Raw genomic sequence first — 13,624 nt, 5'->3', positions numbered from 1 at the left:
CCCTGACAGTTCCACTTGGCAGTACAGTGCTGAATAAGTCCATTCAAAATCCCGACGGTATCAGTCACCCTTAGCACACGTACGTTTTACCATTTACTCAGAAATAATTTAGGTGATGAGATGACTTGAATGCGTGATCATTTAACATCAGTGGAGGTCACACGTGATCGGGTGCACAGATTTTTAAGGAAAGAACAGGTTTTGTGTTGGTGAAGCCAGAGTTGGTACTGGGTAGAAAACACGGGTGCAGTTTCTTTATGAAGGTGCACCAGTGGCTGTACAGATGTGGGGGTGTGGTTATGTGGAACAAAGCAAGTTTGGTTCTTACCTGTTAATTAGTGCTGCAGCTCCACCTGCTAGGTTACAAGGTTACCACCATCAGCTCTTACACCTGATTTCAGTCTTGCATAGGGAATCAGATCCTCTCTCCAAGTGTTCCTCACAAGAGCAGGATCCCAACTGAAGCCACTTATTAAGGATATTACTGATAGGCCGCCAAGCAGAGGATGTATTTCTCTCTGCCATAAATAACTTCTGCTGGGATGCTGTTTGGCTGGAGGAGTCTGTTTTGGCACTTAGAAATATTTCTACAAAGTTTCTCTACGTAATTCTCTTGCGGGCACTGATGAGATACGAAGCAGGTTCTGGAAAAGATGGTAAATAATCTGGCAACTTCAGTAACTCGATGCACACGTACTGTTCAAAGTATTGCTACAGAGGTGCTAGCAGCCAGCTCTTAGGTGTGTTTGCTGTGGGGGTGTCTTTTAGTGCACCAAGAGCTTGCAGAGCATCAGGTGCTACGTAGTTTCTGTGTCATTCTCACCCCCCGTCTCATTCAGTACTGGAGTGACTTCAGTGTAGAACAAAATACACATTACAAGCAGTATCAGAAGGTGCAAATGGGCCTTCAAGTGTGTGCAGTAAGGTTTTTCAGATTGTGCTTTGGAGAACCTCTGTCCTTGAGCACGCTGTGGCAGCAGCCTGATGCCGTGTGCCACTAAGTCTTGTTCCAGGGCGTTGTGAGCAGAGCATGGTGTCAGGAAACGGCACTACATCGACTCCCCTTCTGGCCCAGCTTTAATCCAGCATTCCTCCCCCAAGCACAAAGCTCCTAACCTCAGAAAACGGATCCATCCCATGCCAATGTGTTTTTCTTCCTGGCCAATCAAAACAGACATGGAGGAGGAGGGGAGAGGTGCGGACATTCGGGGTAAACACAAAAGCAACGATCGCCTTTTGTTATTTATGCTTTCTGCTAAGCTGCCCCTGTTGTGGTGGGTGCAGTGCGGGTTCGTTCAGCACTCTGAAGTCCAACAGGAGTGTTTGCGTGTCAGCCCTTCAGAGGATGGAGTTCACGCATACAAGCCCCGTAGAAGTGGCCTGCAAAAGGTGAACGTGAAATGATGCTCCCACCGCACACCCCTGAAGTGCTGAAACCTCTTCCCTCCCAGTGATGGAGACTTGTTAGTGCAGGTGGCACAGCTCAGCTGCCACTTCCCTGCTGGCCCTGACTGCGTGGTGCTGCGGGCTGTGGTTGAGCATGAAGGTGTGCGGGCTGAAGGAGCAGGAGGTGCTGAGAGGGGAAGGTGCTGAGCACTACGAGGCCAGCAGTGCTGATGCAGTGCATGGCTAGGGCTGATTTTTCTCGTGGTTTTCTTTTTTTTTCTTTCCCTGTCTTGTGCTTACTGACCCATGGTCAGTTATGCAGTGCTTAAAGGCCATTCCTGTAAATGCCCTGACTGCTGCGTGCCACCACAGTTGCATTTTTGACAATGCCAGAATAGATCTGCAGGTGGTTGTGCTGGTTCAGGCAGAAAGCAGCTCAAAAGAACGGAGTTCCTGCTGGGTAAGCCCTGTCTCTGCTGTGTGGGGAGATGTGGGGGGGAGGGAGTGTGCTTGACCTCCACAGGCAGCTCTGAGAGTGGAAGGGTTTTCTCATTTGGTTCCTTATCCCCCTCCTCTAGAGGTGGTGATGCTGCATCTGGTTCTGCCCTGGAGAGGAGCACGGGGTTGTGTGTTTTGCTGGGAATAGTGGCAGGCACACGGTGCAGGTGGGCAGGGCCCGGGGGGAGCAGCTCTGCTCTCTTCCAAGCTTCAGCTTGCTGTTCCTCTCCAGTTCCCTCTTGCTCACTGTGAGCTCGCTGATCCCTTAGAGTCTTGCTAATGTTTCCTCATCCTTTTTAACTAGCAAGAGGATGGGAGGTGGGTGCTGCTGACTTGCTAACCTTCCATGTTCTGAAGGGCAGGTGGGTGCATCTCTTGCACCACATCTGCCTTCCACCTGCCTGCCCTCCATGGACGGCTTCGCTGCGGCCTTCTAGATGGTTCTGCTGATGAGCAGCACTTCCTGAGCTGCGAGGGGAAAATCCCTACTCCAATTTTCAAGAGAAACGAGTTCACATGGATAAGACACGTCAGACACAGACAGAGTCACTTTTACAAGTTTCTTTATGAAATTAAATGTAGCCCCTGGTCTGGGGAGAAGATATAGTGCAAGAATGACTTTGTACATGCTACTAAATTCAGATATCCCTGGATGACCAGACTTTGGTCAGCTACAGCATCAAACACCGGGCTTGGGAGCTTTGCAGGCAGTTAGTGCTCACTCACAATAGCTTGTTGGAACAAATGAGTGTCTTCCTTCCAATGTCACGAGGTGTCTCTAAGCTAGGGAATTAGGTCAGTATGGCTTCTAACTCTCACTAAGGTAAGGCAAATCTTATGCTAACCAAGGTATGAACGAATTTTTCTTGGCCACCGTTTGAAACCTGCGTACCTAAAGTGAGGCTTTCAGTGCCACATCTTGGCCTGTTGTAAGCGGCCTTTGGATGTCTGTTTCTTTTGTAAAGGTATCAAAGCCCTGTAATAATCTGGGTCTGTAGCAGTTTGCATAACAGTTGTGGTTTTAGTCTTTCAGCGTTGAACTGCGGACTCTGACTTCTGGGAGCTGGGTTTGCAAATATTGACTTTTTGTTATTTAAAAAATAAAAATAAAATAAAACAGACGAAACAGGCATCGGGTTAACATCTGACAAGAACAATTACAGACTTACAAAATACACAGTTCTGCTTTATACCATAAATAAACACATTACAAACAATGAGCATTTTCATTGGCCAGGAAATATGGCAGAACGATAGAAGAGAATCTAAGGAATTGAGTACAGTATTAATTTAGGCACATTTTTCTCTATCTCATGTAATGAGCCCACTTAGAATGGTTCTTGGATGTTACTCATGCTGCAGGTTGGTTGGCACTGTTTAACGAGCTCTACTCTGTTCATCAGTGTTGCTGAACTCAAGGGAAGAAAAGGGTCACAGTGCAGTACTCACTGTTGTCTCGTCTGAGTGGCAGCAGAGGCTAACTGAGTTAGTGTAGGAGGATCATGTCCTTGAGAAGAAAGGTGGGGAACAGGGGTGGGCAGAGAACAGAAGGGTTTGCTCCTCCCTGGGAAACGTGTAATGTCAGCATCACTGTGCTGTTCTGAGTGTGTCAGTGGGCACGGAGCTGGTGGGCTGAGCAGCTGCCACACAGCAGCGGTGTTCGCAGCAGAATGGAATGATTCAAAGTACAGCTGACAGGCAAAAACCTCTTCGGATGAAATAGATCAGGCTCCATTCTGATCTCTTCCTGGAAGTTTGTCTCTGGGGTGCTGGGCGGGGTCCTAGCACAGATGCACACGTGTGCAGTGTCTCACCTCAGAGCCAGGGGTCAGTCGGTCTGCGAGATAAATAGAGAAGGCAGGAGCACGCGTGCCATCCTCTGTAAACAAAGGATTGGAAGAACCTGGGCTCCACCTCCTAGGACTGGTGGATAAAGTGCTTTCTCAGAAGGGGTTCAGGCACAAACACGGGGCTGTCCTTATTTCCGGAAGGGTGTCAGCCTGCTGATGTTCTGCCAGAAGTTCGAGGGTTTGCGCTTGGGCTCTGCCAGCATGAAGACCTGCTGCTGTGGGAGCGTGGTAGGCAGGGTGGGATGCTTCTGTCGCATCAGGAAGTCATAGTATGGCCTGGTGACAGCTGTGACAGCAAGGAGACAGCAAAGCACGTGAGATGAGCACGCAACCCCCGCCCCGTTAAAACTGAATTTGATTTGCCTCAGTGTTACCCTTAATTTCAGCAACGCCTTTCAGAATTATTGTTGGTGCCGTGGAAGTCCCAGAAATATCAAGCAGAAGTGACAGGTCAGCAAACTGTGTTTTGGGAAAAGGAGCTGCCTGTGCTGGTTTGTGATTTCCTGCACTGGAAAAGGCATGGGGAATCCACAGCAGTGAACTCTCAGCAAGCAAAATCACTCCATAACCAGAAGACCTGTGTCCGAGCATTGTCCATACAATTTAAAAAGGAGGGGAAAAAAAGCCAACAGAACCACCTTCTTTTTCTGGGTGCTGAATGAATTCTTTCTGACACTGCTCCCGAGCTTAATGCTAAGGATGCTTAGTCTGAAGAGAGCTGTAGCAGCCACAGCAAGAGAGGTAACAAACTGGATCCAGTACAGGCTCGTGGCTGCCAGGACTGCCTGGAGAAGATACGCCTGGAAGGCAGTGGGAGAGGGACAGTGCTGGTGTGAAGGATGGAATGTTTGGTGCTTATTAGAAAGAGCAAGGGTGACCTGCAGTAAGGAAAACTAAACGGCAGGAGAATTCTGAGAACAATTGTGGTACAGAGTGATCTGATTATATATCAGGCAGCTCTGGAATGCTTAATATTCATCGGTGCATGGCCTTCAATCTCCTTGATGGACTGTGCTGGTAAGTGGAAGAGGGCTTGTTTACAGTTTATCTCCCATGAGAATGATGTGAGTTTTCTATAGATCTGCGAGCTGAGAATGACTGCTTCAGTTTGCTCCTTACCTCACTGCTTCACAACACTGACCACGAGAACCCAAACTCAAGCACTTCAACACAAAAAAGCAAACATAAAAATAAAAGGCAAAGCCCTCTAAGGGCATAGACTAAACAGCAATGTGAATCCGAAATGCCACCACCAGAGTGGGAGCATTTCAGGAGTGACTCACCCTTTGGCTTCCCGCTGTGGTGCTGCTTGCTGGCATTCAGCATTGCTTGCTTCTTCTGCATCTCTGTGATTGAAAAACCTTGCAGATAAAAGAGGGGCTGTCAGCAGCAGCTCGTGAAGTTGCACTCTGTGCTGCAGGGCCACCTGCCTGCAGACAGAACCAGGCCAGAGCAGTTGTGGCTCAGACCTCATTGCATCCCACATCTGAACTAAGCACAATTTGGACAAAAAACTTGCAGATTCTCTCGTGCCATTGACTGCATCTGCTCTCTACAGATACTGCTATCAAGCTGACTTTCTTCCAGCTGGGATGGAACTGGTTTTCTTCAGTGCCTGATATGATGCTGTGTTTTGGTTCTAGGAGATAAATGACCTTAATAACACAGATGTGTACAGCTGCTGCTAAGCAGTGCTGTACAGAGCCAGGGCCGTTCTCAGTGACGTACCCAAGGAGCTGGGAGGGCACAGAATGAGGACAGCTGGCTCAAACTGGCCAAAGGGATGCTCTGTACCATAAGGCATCGTGCACGAGGAGTTTTGAAGGGGGTGGGAGTTCATCTCTCTATGCCACTGCTCAGGGAGTGGTGAGCAATTGCTTGTGCATCACTTGTTATACACGTTCATTAATACACAGAGTCACAAATACTATTCTCCTTCTTTTCTCTCTCTTAGTCAATAGTTTTACTTCAAATAGTTTTAGTGAATAGTAAAGTGAATAGTTTTACTTTTTTTTTTTCTCCCTGATTTTTTCCCCCATCAGTGTGCAAAGGTCTGTGTGGAGCTGAGCCACCTGCTGCATCAAACCACAATGCGAACTGTCACACTGTACTGCAAGATAATCAAGGTTCTACGTGATTGCATTGACTGTCAGTCCTGCCTGAACACCCTTAAAACATCAAGCTCTCTGAGGACACATATACTGCAGTGGCTGAGCACTGTGTCTCGTTCCATTTTAAACTGCATGAATTCATTCACTGTTATAATCAGCTGTCCAGAGTGTGGATTGCAGCCCCGTGGCCCCCCAGCTCCCCCTGCATTGGGCAGTATTCAGAAAAGCCACACTAACCCCACTGAATCTCATTTGGTACCTGTCTCCTGGTCAAGCTGGACCTGTCTCCTTTCATTTTCAAAGGCCTTCAGCCAACGTTGCTTCTGCTCAGGCTTTTTTGCACAGAACAAGTGGACCTCCTCAGTGCTGCGGCAGTGTAATTTAAATGCATTTTTCACACTGATGCTGAAGTCCTTGTCCTTCCCATCTTCAATATCCAGGATTTCCATATCATCCATGTTGATCCGACTTTTATAATACAGGATGTCCCGGCGCAGAAGGTCCTGGAAGAGATGACAGTTATACAGATTCTTTTGTTGTTTAAATGGGTGCACACATACACACATCAATGCAGTGCTTCTATCTCCTGCTGTGGGGACCTGGCCAGCAGTTAGCATTGCTCTGCTCAGGTGCTCTGGGGCACCAGAGGAAAGACCGTGCTGAATGCACATCAATCTGTGCAAGAAGCACATATGATGTAGGCAGAATTAAGTGTTATGGATTCGGGTAGAGAACAGCTGGAAATGAACAGTGGGAGCAGACTAATTTTCAGCGTTGTAATAGTGTTTGTATTTGATTACCCAAGTTACCTTCTTGCAGCAGACAAGCTGGTGATCAAAGAGAAAGAACATCCTCTGTTGGCTCTTGGCTTGAGGGTGGGACACCTTGGTTAGTTCTCCAGAATAGATGAGTTCTGAGCTTCTAACCAGAACATCTTCACCCTGAGAGCAGCGTAAAGCAGAGCATGGTGACTGGTCTGTGCCATCCCAAAACAAGGGAGAAGGCATAAGCCCATAATCTCACAAGGCAATGTCAGCATGGTTGCGTAGCCTGAAACCCATGCACTCTGAAAGTGAAGCACTCTGTCAAGAGCAAGAAGGGGCCTCTGTGCTGGAGAAAAGGCCTTGTTAGGTCAAGATGTTTGCTGTACTCTTGGTACCCAGGGAATGGGAACTGACTTTGACTGGCCCGGATACTTTCTGGCACAACCTGCTCTAGGGAAGCTGCTTTAGACTTGAAGCAGAAGTCCCTTCCAGCTCCTATGGTTTTGCAATGCTGTACAATTAGAGCAATAATATGTTAAACAAAAATTCTCCTTTTCAAGGGAAAAGCCCCAAACAGCTGATCCATCGGTGGCACTACGGCAGCTGATAAATTAGCTTGACTTTTTGGATAGTCAAGGGCTGGTTTGATTGACGTTAGGCTTCAGAAAATGAGAAGTTTGGGGTTTCTTTTTTTTTTCCTTTAGATCATTTTGCGTTGAGTCTCCAGGAATTGTTGTCTTCCGTTGTAGCTATACTGGAGCTTGGCTATTCTTAAGAGCAACGTGCCTTATCATGCACTAAGGGGCGATTCTGCACTCACTGACCAATTTGAAATCCCTCAGTAAAATGGAGGACGTAAGGATAATAATATGATTTCATCAGTCTACCCTCCAATTTTATTCCAGAAGGAAGATGGGGAAATAAAGAATTCCAGGGAACAGGGAAAAGGTGTCTGGTCTGGGTGTGTTGCGTGCCAGGACTTTTTGGTTGTACTAAAAGATGACACCTTTGAAACAATAAAGCATCAAAAAGCAATTCACAGAGCAGCAGGTGAGAGGGAAATAAAGCACAGTGCATTCAGTTCCCGGGGAATGTAAGTCCATCTTACCTCCCAGTCTTCTATGGAACTTTGCCACTGAGCAATTTTGTCGATGTTCTCCAGTCGCCGCTTTCTCTCATTGATGAGACGAGCGACGTTCTTCATGGCATTTAAGGCAGCTTCGACGTCTTTAAAATCCCTAGGGGAGGGCAGAGTGCGTGTGAGGGAGGTGTCACAGCAGTTGTTAACAAATTCAGGACCAGTTTGCAGATGGGAAGGATGTGAGTAATGACACTCAGCCACAGGGGTGTAAGTGCTGGTGTCGTAGGCCGTGATTTCCCTCAGGGAGAGCACCAGGGAAAATTCATGTCAGCCTTCCAGCCTTGACACCCTGTGCTGTAGGTACCTAGATGTTCTGGGCTGCAAGTGTTGTTGGAGACAAATCTTTCAATGCTATCACCCCAGGAACCAACTCCCAGTTCTGTATGTGCTGGTATCTCAGCTATGTGGGCCAAGGAAACCAGATAAAAGGAACGTTGTAACTTCAGGTCTCTAACAGACAGGTTCTGGTTCCTACAGGAGAGCAGCAGCATCACAGCAGTGGCTGTGCTTAGCAAGCTGCCCTCAGTACACAATCCCCTGTCAGCCTGTTTCCACGAGACGCGCTGCTGCTCTGCTTCCCAGCACGCTGACCTACCTGTGCTGAGGGTTGGTGTATTTGAGCAGTTCAGCCAGCTGCAGTGGATACTTGCAGATTTTCTGCACTGGTGTCAGCAGGAACCCATCCAGAGAGATGTCGATCATCTTCTGCAGCAAGCGGCAGGCTTCGAAGAAGTAGACGTACTTGTTGACCTTGGTGAGGCGGGACAGCTCCGTGCAGGCGTTGGGGTGGTTGTTGCAGTACTCAGAGTATATCTGAAACTCCGTTTGCTGCGAAGGAAATGAGATTTAGTGTCTGTGTTTCTCTGGGTGATGGCCTGGCTCTGCATCTGTCACTGCGGGCTGTGGGATAGATGCTGTGCTCCCCTGGCATCATGAAGCTGTGAGACCTGAGGATGGTGGTGAGCAGGGTGCTCGTGCAGCTTCCCTGAGAGAGGGCTCTGCCTGCAGCCCCAAGAGCTACAGGGTACCTGGTTGGGGAAGGTTTGACTTGTTTTGTGTTCTGTTTTTTTAATTAAACAGAGCTGCTCAGACCGATTTCCTCACCCTCAGTCCTAACCCCTACTCAGCTACCCCTTTCCGTAAGTCAAATTTACTTACATATTCCAAGAAACAGGAGCCAACCTCACTTAAATGTGGGTGGTCTTTGTTGAATTTCTTCTCCAGTGCTTTAACAAATTTCTTCTGGCACCTGTAGATGTCTTCAATATTCCCAAAGATTGTTTTCAGCTGTTCTTCCGTAAACATGTCGGCTCTTTTGCGGCACTGCTTAATGTAACCCTAAGAGGAAACCAAACAGGAAAGCTTGCTGGGCACTGCCTCAGAGGCACTTGGATACAGGGAGAAAACCCAGGACTGCAGTCAGCTGTGCATCACGTACCCCATCCTTCATAAGGGGTCCGTGCCTTAAGCTATTATTTCTTCTAATACCACCCAAATGAAATAGAAATCAGCCCACAGTCATAGCACTGCTGTAAATGATGCTGTGACCCACACCTGAAGGAGTCCCACAGCTGCTTTCTCTCCTGTGGAAAACAGCTTTGTCTGTTGTTCTGCCCACTGCAGTGAACTGAATCCAGCTGAGGATCTGGTTTGGGTGCTCGAGCTAGCAAAGGCCTGGTTGATTCAAAGGAGAAGGAGGCAAGAAAGGACATGAGGGGATTCTGGGCTCAGCAGGAGGAAAGGGGGTTTGCTAAGTGTGTGCTGCTTTTCCCCAGCTGGCTCTTCTGGAGGGCTGTGTCTGTGTCACTGCAGTGAAAATCTACGTTCCTCCCTACTCCTTTATCAATTACCTTAATTTGACCCAGTGTCTCTGACAGGGTGTCACTTCTGGAAGAGGTGTCAGAATACTCAGCATATTTGGAAGTGAAAGATCTAATTGGTTGAACGTCCCCGAGTTGTTTCGATCTGAGCACAAGTTGCCTGAAGGCTGGAGTTGCTGACTGTATTACCTCAGAACGTATATTAAGAAGGACAGCAGTGCTAGACATCTACTTTTCTCTGGCATGGGAAATGCAATTAATTCTGTTTAATCAGAGCCCAACTGGATGCTCCCAATACAGGGGCATTTGGGATATTGCTGTAATGAATTGTCTGCTGTTTTCTGAGCATGCAGTGTCATCTAGCAGAGCTGAACTGATGGAAATCCCGTTATGTATTCAGAGGAGGAAAGTTACCCACTTGGGAACCCCACGCCTGGGCACAAACAGAACACCAGTTTCCTTTACAGAAGTCCTTACATTCACTTTCCCCTTATTCCCTTACCTCACAAATGTCCTTCAGATGCTTGATGTAGTCTCTTTCTGTGCTTATGATCTCATTGATAACATTGGTTCTCATCTGGTCTTTGGTGGTCTGCCCCATCCCAAAGCGGCGGGTACCACTGCTGGAGTCGTCGTCTTTGCCCCCCTCTACCTTTACAGGGTAATCTTCCATGGGTTCATCCTGGTTCACTCGGAGCTGCAGCAGACACACAACACATCTGCCATCACACTGCTAACTGCAGCTCTTCCAAAGAAAGGGGTCCGGGGAGAGCTGACTGAATGGTAGACCAGGACTGAGCTGGGATAGGGAGTGAAGAGGAATGCTGTCTATATTGAGGTAATCTGAGGTAATATTACCTGTAAACATATTTTCCCATGTCACATGTAAATATGTATTGTCATTGTATGTCACATGTAAATATGTTTCCCCAGAATGTAAGGCCAGATAGATGATATAAAGGTCTCTGCATACAAAATCAGGACAGAAAACGGCTTATCAAGTGAAATCTGCTTGGGTACTCATACTCTTAGGGAGAGAGAAGGGAACAAGTAAATATTTGCTTTTTTCTGGAACAGTTTTATTGTTATTTCCATACTAAAAATAACAGGTGCCCTCTCAGTACCTGCTTCCCTGAGATTATTTATGGATAACTTAATTTAAAAACAAATAGAGACGCCAGTGAGCACATAATGCAGTGCAGAATGGCACTACATTGCAGGGCTGTGCGTATAACTCGTGGCTCCTGCACAGTGCCCATGAGATGGCAGCACAGTGTGAGCAGAGCCAAACGCCAGCAATTCGTAGACCTGCTGCTCTACAGAGTCTGTTTTGCCTGAGACCTAGCAGTAATTAGCAGAAAATCTTCAGTCGGTTGCTAGAGTAAGTGTTGTCATTGCTCTGCTAAAAGAACCTGTTATTCTGCATCCCTACTGGCTAGCAGTAGTCTGATTTCCCCTGGAATACTGTTAGAGGTTTTTGCCAGCCAGGACAACGACTTGTCAGTAATATGAAAGAAAAAAGGCGTGTGTTTTGACTGCGAAAAAGCAGTTCTGTCCCCACCATTGCTGAGAATTTAGTCCTAATTTTGCAAGCAATCTTACTTGCAAAAACATACACTGTTTGTAACAGTTACCCAGCTAAGACTGCTCCTTGCAAGCTATACCAAGCGTTTCACAGCTTCTAGAGCACAGCCTGCTCTGCTTCTCCAGGTACCTTTGCTACAGACACTAGATTACCTCCTTTCATGCTTCACCTGGTTTTGGGTCACTTATGATCTAAAGTGACCCAGATTAGAAGCTGAGCTGCTAAGAATCCCTCTGCCCTTAGGCACCTAATCGCCTCTGCAGTGCCCCCACACTACCATGGTGAATGCAGTCAGATATCCTCGCCAGCAGGCAGAGCCCAGAGAAAGGACAAAAGTCTTTTTCATCACAGAAGGAAAGGAGTGCCCAGCAGTTGGCTCTAGTTTTAACTCCCCAGCTTGTACAGAGAATTCAGACGTATTTCTGAGTGCTCTGTTGGAAATGAATCTGACCTGTGCTACATTTAGCTGAGGCTGTCAGGATTGTTCTGTACAGCTGTTTCTGTAGAGGCACCTATTGGTGATGTGCTCATCTGTATTGTCTGGAGTGGCCCCTAGAGTGAAGACCTCTCTCAGCTGTGTCTGGGACTCATCTAGAGAATATGTTGCTTGCTCCTAAAGGTGATGCTGTGTGCTTAGATGCAAACTAGCCAAGACACATGGGTAAGCAGGAGGAGCCCAGGGTGCCAAAGCACCATGCTGGGCAGCTCCTCAGCTGGCACAGCTCAGCTTAGCTCCAGAGCCTACAATTGAACTGCCTTTGCCCTAATTTAATGTAAAGAGGGAATTCTCCACACTGATGGCAGCTCGTCTGGGAGGGCTCCATATATACAGTGGCTCTGCAAAGAGGAATAGTGACACACACGTGCTGGACAACTACCCCCCTGCAGTCATGAAGAGGTGTGAAAAAAACCCCATCAAACCCTTACCCGTACGAAGCTGGCTGGAAACCAGCCTTCGCTGTCCAGAATCCTTCCCCACCACCACTCCTTGTTGGTAGCATCCATTACTTCAATGACGTCGCCAGCCTTGAACCCCAGCTCCTGGTCATCCATCGTGACGTGGTCCCAGAGGGCTTCTGCATACACCACACTGCCATCGCTGATGAGCTGTGGACAGAGCAGGCGAGGCTGTCAGCTCCCCTACAGCAGCAGTGCAGAGTGGCTGCAGCTCTGGCACTATCACTGCCACGCCAAACCACATGAGCACTGCCTGCTGCTCGCTCGCCATGACAGGCGTGGGAAGGAGCTGGACCCCGGTCTGACGTGTGCCTTGGATGACCTTGCTCTCAATGGCATTCATTCCCAATCCCTCGGACACGAGTGTAAATTCCACACTGGAATTTCTCAGTGCTTCCCTTCCAGCAGGGCTCCATGATAGCACACGGCCCGTGGAGGATGCTCTCATGCTGCCAGCGCTGCCCTGCTACGGAAAGCCTTGAAATAAAAGCTTGAGTGTCAATATTTTTAGAGACATACTGCAGATCATAAAGTATTCTGAGGCCTCAGAGCTGGCCTAGGACTGAGAGAGCTTTAAATCTTTAGATTGGTTAAACTTAGCACTTAAGCTGCTTAAAATAAGTCTCCTGGAGAGTTCAAGTAATTATGCTGAGGTCCAGTGGTTATTTACAATACATCTCATAGAGGGCCTATTCTAGAAAAAAAAGAATCCTCAGCAATTAAATACGTAATCCAAACCAAAAAGCATCAACATTATTGGGAAGGAGCTCTTGAAAGCAGCCATGAGTGTGTCTGTAGGTACGTGATGCCACTCCCAGCCATTCACCTTAGCTGTGGTGCAGCTCGGTGACGTGGGAGCCTGCTGCAGTGCTTGTAACCTCATCCTGCTACGCTGCAACAGACCTGCCCAGCACCCACGGGCTGTCATGTCACAGCCACTGCTGAACTGCAACTACAGAGCACGTACCGACCTCAGAGCCTGTTTTTCTAAGAAAAATAAATGGCACACTGATAAATTCCGGGAAGACAATGGAAAGAGAAGTCCAGGAGGCACGAGGGAGGAAAAAAAACACTGTCCATGAGTGTATCCCACATGGCAACGGAGTTGCCCCTGCTACATACTGCAGGCATAATCCATGATGTGCATCTCAGGTTAGCTCCCGCATAGTATAGTTACCTGCTGCTCTAGGTTTCTGCTCCTCTCAGACAAAAAAAAGATGCAGGCTATAAAAGAATGTCAGAATAATCACAGTACAGTGAATCAGGAGACAGTTAACTGGAGGCATATGGGAAAAAAAATCAAATACAGTACAGATAGCAAATGCCCCTTCACTGAACCAGAAGCAGCTTAATGCAGTGCATCCATTTTGACAAAAATAACACCAGGGTGATGGGGAAGGGGAGGGTGGGAGGTTCCCAGCTGCCCACACTGCCCACTTTCTGCTGCCTGCAGGCCAAGCAGTCGCCAAGGTGTGGCCCCACTAGTGGGGAACACGGAGCTGTGCTCCTGCC

At 47.9% G+C, this 13,624-nt stretch overlaps 1 protein-coding gene across 1 annotated transcript in view; it reads right to left on the bottom strand.

Annotated features, from left to right (window-relative positions):
- Nucleotides 1-3,685: 3,685 nt before the first annotated feature.
- Nucleotides 3,686-13,624, bottom strand: part of ARHGEF4 (Rho guanine nucleotide exchange factor 4) — a 192,584-nt gene continuing 182,645 nt past the window's right edge. Inside the window, exons 8-16 of the mRNA XM_065747933.1 lie at nt 12,083-12,262; nt 10,073-10,267; nt 8,909-9,088; nt 8,346-8,578; nt 7,718-7,847; nt 6,655-6,786; nt 6,105-6,348; nt 5,018-5,095; nt 3,686-4,020 (exon numbers count right to left, since the gene is read on the bottom strand). Of these exons, the coding sequence (XP_065604005.1) occupies nt 3,863-4,020; nt 5,018-5,095; nt 6,105-6,348; nt 6,655-6,786; nt 7,718-7,847; nt 8,346-8,578; nt 8,909-9,088; nt 10,073-10,267; nt 12,083-12,262 (1,530 nt within the window). The 3' untranslated portion in view covers nt 3,686-3,862. The remainder of the gene's footprint in view (nt 4,021-5,017; nt 5,096-6,104; nt 6,349-6,654; nt 6,787-7,717; nt 7,848-8,345; nt 8,579-8,908; nt 9,089-10,072; nt 10,268-12,082; nt 12,263-13,624) is intronic.

The sequence above is a fragment of the Cyrtonyx montezumae genome, unplaced genomic scaffold, assembly GCF_038088225.1.
Source record: "Cyrtonyx montezumae isolate F1298 unplaced genomic scaffold, pur_monq_1.0 scaffold_5, whole genome shotgun sequence".
Lineage (NCBI taxonomy): Eukaryota > Metazoa > Chordata > Aves > Galliformes > Odontophoridae > Cyrtonyx > Cyrtonyx montezumae.
Note: the sequence above shows the minus strand (reverse complement) of the source record. Positions and strands in the feature narration are given on the sequence as shown.